At 41.2% G+C, this 14237-nt stretch overlaps 1 protein-coding gene across 6 annotated transcripts in view; it reads right to left on the minus strand.

Moving 5' to 3' along the window:
- Window positions 1-598: 598 nt before the first annotated feature.
- Window positions 599-14237, minus strand: part of SEC61A2 (SEC61 translocon subunit alpha 2) — a 35213-nt gene continuing 21574 nt past the window's right edge. For 5 of the 6 annotated variants that reach the window (XM_058681901.1, XM_058681902.1, XM_058681897.1 and 2 more), the window contains 4 exons: window positions 13750-13947; window positions 11740-11931; window positions 4612-4688; window positions 599-1703 (listed from right to left, as the gene is read on the minus strand). In XM_058681901.1, the coding sequence (XP_058537884.1) occupies window positions 1517-1703; window positions 4612-4688; window positions 11740-11931; window positions 13750-13947 (654 nt within the window). In that variant the 3' untranslated portion in view covers window positions 599-1516. The remainder of the gene's footprint in view (window positions 1704-4611; window positions 4689-11739; window positions 11932-13749; window positions 13948-14237) is intronic. The other variant, XM_058681900.1, reaches the window with a different exon arrangement.

Here is a 14237-nt window from a genome sequence, read left to right on the forward strand (position 1 = left end):
CAAGTCAGTTTGAGAGTTGGCAGCCTGGAGGTCTCCACTGGCTGGCACGTTTAATTTATGAGCATTTAAAAGGTGAAGGTTTCCTATAAAAAGCCCTGTTTCCACCTTCTCTTGGGAAAAAAAAAAAAAAATCCTATATAACAACACTGGATCCACATTTCTATTCTAACAATGGTCTGAGCCCCTTAGGAGATGACCCTTGTTCCTATCCTGCCAGCCTTTATTTTATCTGCCCTGCCCCTGTAATTGTTTGGTTTTGTGATGCTAGGCTAAAAAAGATATACTTCCTGCACTTACTAAACAACGAGAAAATCTTACTTCTGAAAAGGATCTTTCAAAAATTAAGTTGGATCTCTTTCTGGACAACAGAGCACATATTTATAAAGAGCTATGTTATTTCAAATGGAGGCTGGGATGTTAATCTGACACCATTTTCCTATCCTTTGTAGTATCAGTCACGTAACTGAGCACCTTTAAGTTGGTCAGTGTTCCTCAACCATTTTAGGATTAAACACTAATTACATTTGACCTCTTACAACAGACATCTCAGGATGGGTGAGATGACTACGATGAACCTATACAAATAATCTCAGAAATGGTTTAATATCTGATTTTATTTTTCCAACACAACTGAAACAGTTTTATTAAATAAAGGTTTATTTTCTACTGTTTACACTCAATGTTGCTGCTGTAAAGTACAACAACATACACAAATTCCTAGCATGAATTACTCATAATGTTCACCCCCACTGAACTACAGACATTGCTTGAGAATTAGATCTTTGCTTTAGGGGTTTAAAAAAAAAATGGGGCATTGTATCTTGAAAGCATATTCTCAAGTGATGGGTTGGAATTCGAAGGCATAGCCAATACAGTCAAACAGCACCGACTGCTGTCACTGGGAAGAAAGGAATGAAAATCAGCAAGAGTCCTCACGAGCAGTTGTTTCTAGGAACAGCTGTAACCGAAGCCTGATTCTGCCAGTCGGCTGAGTGGCAGCTTCGAAAGGGGACAAGGAAGGGCGGTGGACGGAGAGGGAGGGTGGGAACGTGGATACTATGAGTTAAAAAAGTATAAAAAGTTAATTATATCTAAAATACAGATTAGATATAAATGTTCCAGAACTCATTAAATAAGCTCAAAAGTACTGGAAAGTGGCAATTTGAACTACATTTATTTTTAAACAAGTGGGGGGAATAGCGAGTGTTTTGAATGTGTGCAAAACTGATCCACGTCACCATCTCACCGTCACAACTGAACATGGCAAGGCGGGCACATTGGTTTCCAGCATCACGGGCAACACTACGAGTACATTTTTTAACGAATAATGTAAACTTTAGTTTTAAGGCAGCTGGTACTAACGCTGCACACAGGCTTAGCTCAGTGCCCATTTCACAAATGGGACAGTCAGCACTTGAAAACAAAGTGTGAGGGAAGAAAAGGGGAACCAGCAGTTGACAGAAACAACGTGTCAAGATTATTTTCCCTTTCACACACACAAGAAATACTGGAACACTTAGAAAAACAAAGCACCCATCCCGCCAACTTCAGCCTGCTCCTTGACAAAAATTTCAAAATACTGATAAATAATAGTGACTGCGAGCAGAATCCCAGTGCCAGAGCCGATGGCCCCGAGGAAGTCGGCCAACACCGACAGGGCTCCGATGCACAAGCCCCCAAACGCAGCTGCTGTGGGGATGTACCTGGAAGACAAAACCCTGGGTCAGGCGCTGCAGCGAAACAGGAAAAGGTGCAACAGTCAGAAACAACACACTGACGCATCGTTAAACAAGCCTGTCGTGAACTCCAGCACGGAATGACCCGTTGTGCACAGTAGTTACGTGTTGGTGAAAACTTTGCCATTAAGGTAACGATGTGACCCTGACTTCCAGAAACCAGTAAACAGCCGAGAAAAACAATACGTGATTTTTATGGCAGGTTAGGATCCTCAACAGATCTACGCATTAAAACATCTAGTACTTTAAATAGGTCATCTTCAGCTCCCTCTTGTAGATGAAGAGTAAACTTCAAAATGCTAAGTAACAAATTTCTGGGACAAGATGTGGAGGACCCTCTTTACGGTAATTCAACCTTGGCTGCACATTAGAATCACCTGGAGAGTTGTTTAATGTACTTGGATGATATTTAAAATATTCCAGAAAGGAAAAACAAAAGACTGGGGAGATGGTCGATGAACAGGAATGGCAGAAAGATGCTTAACTACTGAAGCTGGATACAGTTGAATACCCGGAGGTTCCTTATACTATTCTCTGCGATCTACATTCTAGATAAATAAAAAAATTACATAAAAATGCAAATGCCTGTTCAATAAATAGTTCTGGAACTGGATATCCACACGCACAAAAAGAAATCTGGACCCCTATCACACCAAACACAAAAAACATTAGCTCAAAGTGGACCACAGACCTGAATGTTAGAGCCAAGACTCCTAATGGAAAATAATAAATCTTTGTGACCCTGGGTTAGGCAATGGTTTCTTAGATAAACACCAAGACCAGCACAACGCAACCAAGAGAAACTGAACGTTGTCAAAATTAAAAACTCGTGCAAAGGACACCAAGAAAGTGAAAAGACAACCCACAGAATGGCAGCAAATTATTTATACATCATACACCGAAGAGGAGCCATATCCAGGATATTGTCATAAAAAAATCTTACAACTCAGGGCGCCTCAGTAGTTCAGTCAGTTAAGTTCAACTCTTGATTTCAATTCAGGCCATGATCTCACAGTTCATGAGTTCAAACGCGGAGCCTGCATGGGATTCTCCGCCCCCCCTTTCTATCCCTCCCCAGCTCAAGTGCATGTGCGCGCATGCGCTCGCTCTCTCTCCCTCTCTCTCTCTAAATAAACTCAAAAATAAAATTTTACAACTCTAACAAAAAGACAACCCAGTTAAACATAAGCAAAAGATGTGAACAGACACTTCTCCAAAGAAGGCACACAAATGGCTGATTAAACACATGAAAAGACACTCCACATCATTACTCATCAGGAAAAAGCAAATCAAAACCACAATGAGCTACCACCGCACGCCCACTGGATGGCTAGAATCAAAAAGCAAGAAGCGGTGCTAGCAAAGGCGTGCAACGACTGGAAGCTTCACCCACTGCTGGGGGGATGGAGAGCAGTCCAGCCGCTCTGGAAACACTCTGGCAGTTCCTCGATACTAAACACAGCATTGTTAGGACCCAACGATCCCACTCCTACAAGAAGAAAAACACATGTCCACACAAAACATGTACAAGTATGTTCTTAACAGCATTATTCGTGATAGTCAAAACACTGGAAACAACCAAAATATCCATCAACCGATGAACAGATAAACAAAACGTGGTACAGTACACCCATATAATGGAATAAAAAAACTATTACAAAAGATCACAATTCCACTTATATGAAATGTCCAGAATAGGCAAATCTGTAGAGATCAAAAGTAAAAAGTGGGCTGGGGCGTGGGAGGGTGCAGTGAATGGGAATAGCCAACAGGTGCAAAATTTCTTTATTGGTGATGAAAAAAAAGTTTTTTTTAAGTTTAAAAAGTAAGCTTTATAGCCAATGTGCAGCGTGAACTCATGATCCCGAGATCAAGAGTCACATGCTCCTCCAACTGAGCCAGCCAGCTGCCCTGGTGACAAATGTGTTTTTAGAATTACACTGTAATGATTCCACACTCTGAATATACTAAAAACAAAAAAAAAACACTACACCATACACTTCAAATGAGTGAATTACACAGTATGTGAATTACAGCCCAATAAAGCTGTTATCAAAAAATAAACTAATGCAAAAAAAGAAAAGAAGGGGCACCTGGGTGGCTCAGTCGGATAAACCTCTGACTCTATTGCACCTCAGGTCAGGACCTCACATTTGTGGGATCAAGCCCCATGTCGGGCTCCGTACTAAGGGTGGAGCCTGTTGGCGAGCACGTGCCCACGTGTGCTCTCACTCTCTCTCAAAAAAAGTAAACAAATAAACGAATGTATGGTATCCACCTTGGGCCAAATAAATCATAATTCCTAGAGGTTGAATATCAGTGCCTTTTAAAAGCTCCCAGGTGAGGGGCGCCTGGGTGGTGCAGTCGGTTAAGCGTCCGACTTCAGCCAGGTCACGATCTCGCGGTCCGTGAGTTCGAGCCCCGCGTCAGGCTCTGGGCTGACGGCTCGGAGCCTGGAGCCTGTTTCCGGTTCTGTGTCTCCCTCTCTCTCTGCCCCTCCCCCGTTCATGCTATGTCTCTCTCTGTCCCAAAAATAAATAAAAAAACGTTGAAAAAATAAAAATAAAAAAAAATAAAAGCTCCCAGGTGATTTTATGTGCAGCCAGACAACAAGGACTTCCAATCAAGAACATTTTACCACTGGGCTGAACAGTGAAGGAAACAATTTTACTTAAATCATTTAGATGTCAATTTTGATGTGGAGAACAATTCAGTATTGTGTTAAATTTTGGTTCTTCTGTGTGAAGTCGAAGAAAACTGCTTCATATTTAAACAGGACAACATTTGACAATAAATTAAAGACTGAAAAGCCAGGTATATATGTATGTACACACACATGTACACACACATCAAGGGTTAAATTTCATGACCTTACCTATTGAGCTCATGAACCATAGAGGTATCTCTGTGGCCCCTCATAACCATTTGCTGTTCTTTAAGCTGTTTAGCAACCTGCCAAGAGAAAAACAACTTTTAAAATCAAACTCTAGGGGCACCTGATTTGCTCAGTCAGTTAAGCATCCGGTTCTTGATTTTCACTCAGGTCATAATCTCATAGTTCACGAGTTTGAGCCCCTGCACTGACAGCACAGAGCCTGCTTCGGATTGTCTCCCTCTCTCTGCCCCTGCCCCACTCTCTCTCAAACACGAACATTAAAAAAAAAATTAAACATAGGGCACCTGGGTGGCTCAGTCAGTTAAGCATCTGACTGGCTCACGTCGTGATCTCTCGGTTCAAGGGTTTGAGCCCCACGTCGGGCTCTGGGCTGACAGTCCAAGCCTGGAGCCTGCTTCAGATTCTGTGTCTCCCTCTCTCTCTGCCCTTCCCCTGCTCACACTCGGTCTCTCAAAAATAAACATTAGTCAGTGGGCCACATGCTAGAAAGAACGTACTGGGAAGATGGCGGCATAGGAGGGCGCTGGGCTCACCATGTCCTGCTGACCACTTAGAGTCCACCCACATCTGCCTAAATAACCCAGAAAACCGCCAGAAGACGAGCAGAACGGACTCTCCGGAGCCAAGCGTAGACAAGAGGCCCGCGGAAGAGAGTAGGAAGGGCGGAGAGGCGGTGCACGCTACACGGACTGGCGGGAGGGAGCCGGGGCGGTGGAGGGGCAGCCCTCCCGGCAAGACAGAGCCCCCGAGTCTGGCTTGCAAAAGCGGAGGGGCCAGACAGAGTGTGTTCTCACAGCCAGCGGGACTTAACATCCCGAATGTTATAAGTCAACAGCTCTGCTCGGAAAGCGGGAGGGCGAGAGGACGTTGGGAGGGAGAGGTGTTGAGCCCCGGAAGACAGAGCTAAGCTCGGCGGGGAACAAATGCGCTGGCCAGGGCCATTGCCCTCTCCCACCACCACCCCCCCAGCCAAAATTCCAAAGGGAACCAACTCCCGGCACTGCGCAAACACCCAATGTTGTGCTTCTGTGGATCCATCCCTCCCATGGGCCTGCCTCCCTCCTGGTGCTGCAGGGCCTCTCCCGCAGGGGACCACCGAGAGCAAAGCTGGCTAAGCTTGCCCCTCCCACCCCTGTGCACCTTGCGGATCCACCCCATCTGATACGACCTTGGCCAGATCCCATCAAAGCAGCTCCACAAGCCTGGCAGTGTGCAAGCAGCCCAGACAGGGGCCACACCACTCCACAGTGAGTCCTGCCCCTAGGAGAGGGGAAGATAAGGTACACACCAGTCTGACTGTGGCCCCAGCGGTGGGCTGAGAGCAGACATTGGGTCTGACTGCGGCCCACCCAGCTACCACAGGGACTACCCAAAATGACAAACCAGGGGCGCCTGGGTGGCGCAGTCGGTTAAGCGTCCGACTTCAGCCAGGTCACGATCTCGCGGTCCGTGAGTTCGAGCCCCGCGTCAGGCTCTGGGCTGATGGCTCGGAGCCTGGAGCCTGTTTCCGATTCTGTGTCTCCCTCTCTCTCTCTGCCCCTCCCCCGTTCATGCTCTGTCTCTCTCTATCCAAAAATAAAAATAAAAAACGTTGAAAAAAAAAAAAAATTAAAAAAAAAAAAACAAAAAAACAAAATGACAAACCAGAAGAATTCTCCTCAAGAGAAACTCCAGGAAGTAGTGACAGCTAACGAATTGATCAAAATCGATTTAAGCAAAATAACGGAACAAGAATTTAGAGTAATAGTCATAAAATTACTCGCTGGGCTTGAAAAAAGTATAGAGGACAGCAGAGAATCTATTGCTACAGAGATCAAGGGACTAAAAAATAGTCATGAGGAACTAAAAAATGCTATAAATGAGGTGCAAAATAAAATAGAGGCGGCCATAGCACAGATTGAAGAGGCAGAGGAGAGAATAGGTGAATTAGAAGATAAAATTATGGAAAAAGAGGAAGCTGAGAATAAGAGAGATAAAAAAAATCCAGGAGTCTGAGGGGAGAATTAAAGAACTAAGTGATGCAATCAAATGGAACAATATCCGTATCGTAGGAATTCTAGAAGAAGAAGAGAGAGAGAAAGGGGCTGAAGGTGTACTTGAATAAATCATAACTGAGAACTTCCCTGATCTGGGGAAGGAAACAGGGATTGAAATCCAAGAGGCACAGAGAACTCCCTTCAGATGTAACTTGAATCAATCTTCTACATGACATATCATAGTGAAACTGGCAAAATATAAGGATAAAGAGAGAATTCTGAAAGCAGCTAGGGATAAACGGGCCTTAACATACAAAGGTAGACACATAAGGGTAATAGCAGACCTACCTACTGAAACTTGGCAGGCCAGAAAGGAATGGCAGGAAATCTTCAATGTGATCAAAAGAAAAAATATGCAGCTGAGAATCCTTTATCCAGCAAGTCTGTCATTTAGAATAAAAGGAGAGAGAAAAGTTTTCCCAAACAAACAAAAACTGAAGGAATTCATCACCACCAAACCAGCCCTACAAGAGATCCTAAGGGGGATCCTGTGAGACAAGGTACCAGAGACATCACTACAAGCATGAAACCTACAGACATCACAATAACTCTAAACCCATATCTTTCTATAATAACACTGAATGTAAACGGACTAAATGCTCCAACCAAAAGACATATGGTATCAGAATGGATAAAAAAACAAGACCCATCTATTTGCTGTCTACAAGAGACTCATTTTAGACCTAAGGACACCTTCAGATTGAAAGTGAGGGGGTGGAGAACTATCTATCATGCTACTGGAAGTCAAAAGAAAGCTGGAGTAGCCTTATCAGACAAACTAGACTTTCAATTAAAGGCTGTAACAGGAGATGAAGAAGGACATTATAATTACAGGGTCTATCCATCAGGAAGAGCTAACAATTATAAATGTCTATGCACTGAATACGGGAGGCCCCAAATATATAAAACAATTACAAACATAAGCAACCTTATTGATAAGAATGTGGTAATTGCAGGGGACTTTAATACCCCACTTACAACAATGGATAGATCATCTAGACACATGGTCAATAAAGAAACAAGGGCCCTAAATGATACATTGGATCAGATGGACTTGACAGATACATTTAGAACTCTGCATCCCAAAGCAACAGAATATACTTCTTCTCCAGTGCACATGGAACATTCTCCAAGATAGATCACATACTGGGTCACAAAACAGCCCTTCATAAGTATACAAGAATTGAGATCATACCATGCACACTTTCAGACCACAATGCTATGAAGCTTGAAATCAACCACAGGAAAAAGTCTGGAAAACCTCCAAAAGCATGGAGGTTAAAGAACACCCTAGTAAAGAATGAATGGGTCAACCAGGCAATTAGAGAAGAAATTTAAAAATATATGGAAACAAACTAAAATGAAAATACAACAATCCAAACGCTTTGGGATGCAGCGAAGGCAGTCCTGAGAGGAAAATGCATTGCAATCCAGGCCTATCTCAAGAAACAAGAAAAATCCCAAATACAAAATCTAACAGCACACCTAAAGGAAATAGAGAAGAACAGCAAAGACACCCCAAACCCAGCAGAAGAAGAGAAATAATAAAGATCAGAGCAGAAATAAACAACATAGAATCTAAAAAAACTGTAGAGCAGATCAATGAAACCAAGAGTTGGTTTTTTCAAAAAATAAAATTGATAAACCTCTAGCCAGGCTTCTCAAAAAGAAAAGGGAGATGACCCAAATAGATAAAACCATGAATGAAAATGGAATTATTACAACCAATCACTCAGAAATACAAACAATTATCAGGGAATACTATGAAAAATTATATGCCAACAAACTGGACAACCTGGAAGAAATGGACAAATTCCTAAATACCCACACACTCCCAAAACTCAAACAGGAAGAAATAGAAAGCTTGAACAGACCCATAACCAACGAAGAAATTGATTCAGTTATCAAAAATCTCCCAACATTTAAGAGTCCAGGACCAGATGGCTTCCCAGAGGAATTCTACCAGACATTTAAAGCAGAAATAATACCTATCCTTCTCAAGCTATTCTAAAAAATAGAATGGAAGGAAAACTTCCAGATTCCTTCTATGAAGCCAGCATGACTTTGATTCCTAAACCAGACAGAGACCCAGTAAAAAAAAGAGAACTACAGGCCAATATCCCTGATGAATATGGATGCAAAAATTCTCAGTAAGATACTAGCAAATTGAATTCAACAGCATACGAAAAGAATTACTCACCATGATCAAGTGGGATTCATTCCTGGGCTGCAAGGCTGGTTCAACATTCGCAAATCAATCAATGTGATACATCACATTAATAAAAGAAAAGAACCATATGATCCTGTCAACTGATGCAGAAAAAGCATCCTTTAATAAAATTCAGCATCCTTTCTTAATAAAAACCCTCAAGAAAGTCGGGATAGAAGAAACATACTTAAACATCATAAAAGCCATTTATGAAAAGCCGACAGCTAATATCACCCTCAATGGGGAAAAACTGAGAGCTTTCCCCCTGAGATCAGGAATACGACAGGGATGTCCACTCTCACCGCTGTTGTTTAACATAGTGTTGGAAGTGCTAGCATCAGCAGACAACAAAAGGAAATCAAAGGCATCAAAATTGGCAAAGATGAAGTTAAGCTTTCACTTTTTGCAGATACATGATACTCTACGTGGAAAATCCAAAAGACTCCACCAAAAGTCTGCTAGAACTGATACATGAATTCAGCAAAGTCGCAGGATACAAAATCAATGCACAGAAATCAGTTGCATTCTTATACACTAATAATGAAGCAACAGAAAGACAAATAAAGAAACTGATCCCATTCACAATTGCACCAAGAAGCATAAAATACCTAGGAATAAACCTAAGCAAAGATGTAAAAGAGGTGTATGCTGAAAACTATAGAAAGCTTATGAAGGAAATTGAAGAAGATATAAAGAAATGGAAAAACATTCCGTGCTCATGGATTGGAAGAATAAATATTGTTAAAATGTCAACACTACCCAAAGCTATCTACACATTCGATGCAATCCCAATCAAAATTGCACCAGCATTCCTCTCAAAGCTAGAACATGCAATCCTAAAATTCATATGGAACCACAAAAGGCCCCAAATAGCCAAAGTAATTTTGAAGAACACCAAAGCGGGAGGCATCACAATCCCAGACTTTAGCCCCTACTACAAAGCTGTAATCATCAAGACAGCATGGTATTAGTACAAAAACAGACACACAGACCAATGCAATAGAATAGAAACCCCAGAACTAGACCCACAAACGTATGGCCAACTAACCTTTGACAAAGCAGGAAAGAATATCCAATGGAAAAAAGACAGTCTCTTTAACAAATGGTGCTGGGAGAACTGGACAGCAACATGCAGAAGGATGAAACTAGACCACTTTCTCACACCATTCACAAAAACAAACTCAAAATGGATAAAGGACCTGAATGTGAGACAGGAAACCATCAAAACCCTAAAGGAGAAAGCAGGGAAAAACCTCTCTGACCTCAGCCGCAGCAATTTCTTACTTAACACATCCCCAAGGGCAAGGGAATTAAAAGCAACAATGAACTATTGGGACCTCATGAAGATAAAAAGCTTCTGCACAGCAAAGGAAACAATCAACAAAACTAAAAGGCAACGAATGGAATGGGAAAAGATATTTGCAAATGACATATCGGACAAAGGGCTACTATCCAAAATCTATAAAGAGCTCACCAAACTCCACACCTGAAAAACAAATAATCCAGTGAAGAAATGGGCAGAACACATGAATAGACACTTCTCTAAAGAAGACATCCAGATGGCCAACAGGCACGTGAAAAGATGCTCAACGTCACTCCTCATCAGGGAAATACAAATCAAAACCACACTCAGATACCACCTCACGCCAGTCAGAGTGGCCAAAATGAACAAATCAGGAGACTATAGACGCTGGCGAGGACGTGGAGAAACGGGAACCCTCTTGCACTGTTGGTGGGAATGCAGACTGGTGTGGCTGCTCTGGAAAACAGCGTGAAGGTTCCTCAAAAAATTAAAAATAGACCTACCCTATGACCCAGCAATAGCACTGCTAGGAATTTACCCAAGGGATACAGGAGTGCTGATGCATAGGGGCACTCGTACCCCAACGTTTACAGCAGCACTCTCAACAATAGCCAAATTATGGAAAGAGCCTAAATGTCCATCCACTGACGAATGGATAAAGAAATTGTGGTTTATACACACAATGGAATACTACGTGGCAATGAGAAAGAATGAAATCTGGCCTTTTGTAGCAACGTGGATGGAACTGGAGAGTGTGATGCTAAGTGAAATAATCCATACAGAGAAAGACAGATACCATATGTTTTCACTCTTATGTGGATCCTGAGAAACTGAACAGAAGTGTATGGGGGAGGGGAAGGAAAAAAAAAAAAAAAAAAGAGGTTAGAGAGGGAGAGAGCCAAAGCATAAGAGACTCTTAAAAACTGAGAACAAACTGAGGGTTGATGGGGGGTGGGGGGGAGGGTGGGTAATGGGTATTGAGGAGGGCACCTTTTGGGATGAGTACTGGGTGTTGTATGGAATCCAATTTGACAATAAATTTCACATTACAAAAATTTTTAAAAAACAAAAAACAAACAAAAAATAAACATTAAAAAAAATTTTTTAATCAAACTCTAAATATTTCACTGTTTGCTACCTCCAAGGTTCTGTGGGAAGTGCTTTCCACACATCAATAAATACAAGAACCCTGAAGCAGGTGCGGCCGTACCATTACCATTACACCTGAGGCTCACTGCTGTGCAACCACCTAGTACCCACATACTAAACCATGGTTTCTCAATCTTTTTTACATATCACCTCCCTGAACAGAAATTAAATACTAAGGAACAAGAATTTGTTGGGTAAGGTTAAGCTTTGGAGGGTCACAAACCATTGTAAAACTCTAAAAATTTTTCCACTTTCAGATACCGGTTTTTAATCCCCGACGGGTGACATTACCTCATTACGAACACATGACTTAAAGTTTAAATTACAAAAGTAATTAAGAGAACTCCAATTACCATTTTTTGACAGCTAAAAAGTAAAAATGTTTATTTTCATATAAAACAAATACCTACATCTTTGGCTGAGGAACCAGACACCTCTATCCACGTCTTAGAAAAGAATGCACATGATCCCAACATGAAGATGATGTAAACAACCACATGGACAGGATCCTCAAATATGGCGCCCATGGACTCGGGAGGAGAAAGATAGTAACAAAGGCCTCCCACTGGGTAAGAACGAGCAGGTCCTCCCCCACTGACATCCTACAGGACAAGAACAATAAGGGCAAATGGTCAACCCAACTGGTCAAGATACATTTTTATGACTTTTCAAACTCCTCAACAATTATGACAATGTTATAAGCTCAAAGCACCTACAGCTAATGATCCTATGTAACTTGAAGACTTACTTCGGTGTCTGATATTTTCACTCCTTCAAAATTATATAGTGAGCATCTTTTACATAAAAGACACTGTGAATATATTATTAACAGAAGAGTGATCTTCTAAAAACCAACATTATAATACCTCTACAAAAAAAATCCTCCTTCTCTTCCTAAAATGGTTCCATTTACAGGCAACCTCGGATTACATTTAGAATCTGAAACTTTCTGCAGTATACAAGACCATGCAACATATTCTTTCACTTCATAGCATTCCATGAAGAATACAATTAACTGAAATACTGACAGACAACAAACAACTCGCTGCCTAAACTTTATATGTTTTTGCATATTTTAAGAAATAGTCTTTTAGTAAATATTTGTAAGAGGGTATTTATCCAAACATTTAAGAATTTTTATAGTAACAGAACTGGGTACAGCGTATGTTCTGGGGTATATGGGGTAGAAAGCAATTTCTGGCCGCAATGATGAAAATGTCTGCTTCCTGAATATACATTTCAAAATGATTTCTTTACTGTGCCCCTAGAATCACTAATCCCCAATCAAAAGCACTGTTTATAGACAAATTCAATTTCCCAGTAATTATCTCATTAAAAAGAATCTTCGTTAGACCACAACACAGTCTATATACAACCACTCAATGCATTTATTGCTATGAAATTACCATAGTCATAATTATTGCTGGACTATTAGCTTGCAAGGGGAGGGACCACATCTTCCCTCATCACAGGTAATCACATTTCTGTTACATGAATGGAAAAAGAGTACTATAGATAAAGAGAATCCTATTTCCTTCAACTAACACTCAAGAGTTGCTGTCTTGCCCTGTTAAACTTTAAATTTAAAAAAAAAAATGACCATTAGAAGCAGAAAGATATGTCACTATAACTTACAATGGAAAAGCTAGCATATTAAGATAAATGCGTAGAATGAGCACATTTCAGAAATAAGGTAGTTGGTGAAATACTAATTCCACAGTTACATGTTCTGTAAAAGAATAAAGGCTCAGAGTCTCCTTCAATTCTATAGTTGTAAGGGGGAAAAGTACTCCGTGGTCATATGACAGAATTTAAATCACTCAAAATTCAATCCGACAAGAACTCGCACTCCAGTAACAACAACATGGCTGGGCCTCTTTAGAAAAAGCTATGCTGACAGGATCTAAAATGGGAAGTCAGAGAGTGCTGGATTCTATTTCTAGTAACTCTGTTCTCTCCTCAGGCCAATAATCACGTGCCTATCTCCAGCCCAGTTCATCACAACTAGTTTATTGCCACTCAGGCCGTGAAAAATGGGGGTGAAACAGGAGATCTCAGTACCCCACATACAGTCAGCAAATAGCTTCCTTAAAAAACATTCTAGATAACAGCAGAGTAAGTTAACAAAACAGAAAACCGCTTTCATGAGAGCAGCTGTGATTTTAACCTTGAGGTCCCTCCAGGGAGATGTGAAAATACTTCCTAGACAGTAAATTAACACAAAGAACCTGGCCAATCTTAGTTTTTGCAACACTCATCACTCCTTCCAAATAAATGACAAATTCTGCTACAGGTCAGTGAATGTGAAAATGCTACAGCAACTGTTTCAATTTTGGCTCATCTCTTTCGACTAAAAATGCAACCATGAAATACAAATTACAATAAATTTAAATGCTTAGAATAAATAAGAAAATACTCACAGCCCACTGTCCTAGTAAATTTACCAAAAAGTTGCCACTAAATCGAACAGACAGCATCTGGGAAATAACATACAGGTTTGACACTAAGGCCGACTGGAGAATAATGGGAATGTTCGAGGTGTAGAAGAGCTTGATGGGATAGCTACTGTACTGTCCTCGATACCGGGCCGACTTGATGGGCAAGTCAACACGAAATCCCTAAAAAATGAAAGGAAGAGGAAGTAAGAGGAACTGTACACATCAAATAAAGAACAAACAGACGGCAGACGGGACCACCACAGTGGGGAGTATGAAAAGGCCGTGCTAACGTTTTCCCTTCCACAGGGCACACAGAAACGGAAATCCTGTTCTAGGCGGTAACCACAGACATTTTGCACCTTGGAGTCCAAGAACAGAATCATGTGCTTGACTAGATTCTGCAACTCTACTTGTTAGATACTAACATTTCAAATGGCATGCTTTTCTTTAAAAGCTAAACAAAAGTCCAC

Source organism: Neofelis nebulosa, chromosome 8 (genome assembly GCF_028018385.1).
Source record: "Neofelis nebulosa isolate mNeoNeb1 chromosome 8, mNeoNeb1.pri, whole genome shotgun sequence".
Lineage (NCBI taxonomy): Eukaryota > Metazoa > Chordata > Mammalia > Carnivora > Felidae > Neofelis > Neofelis nebulosa.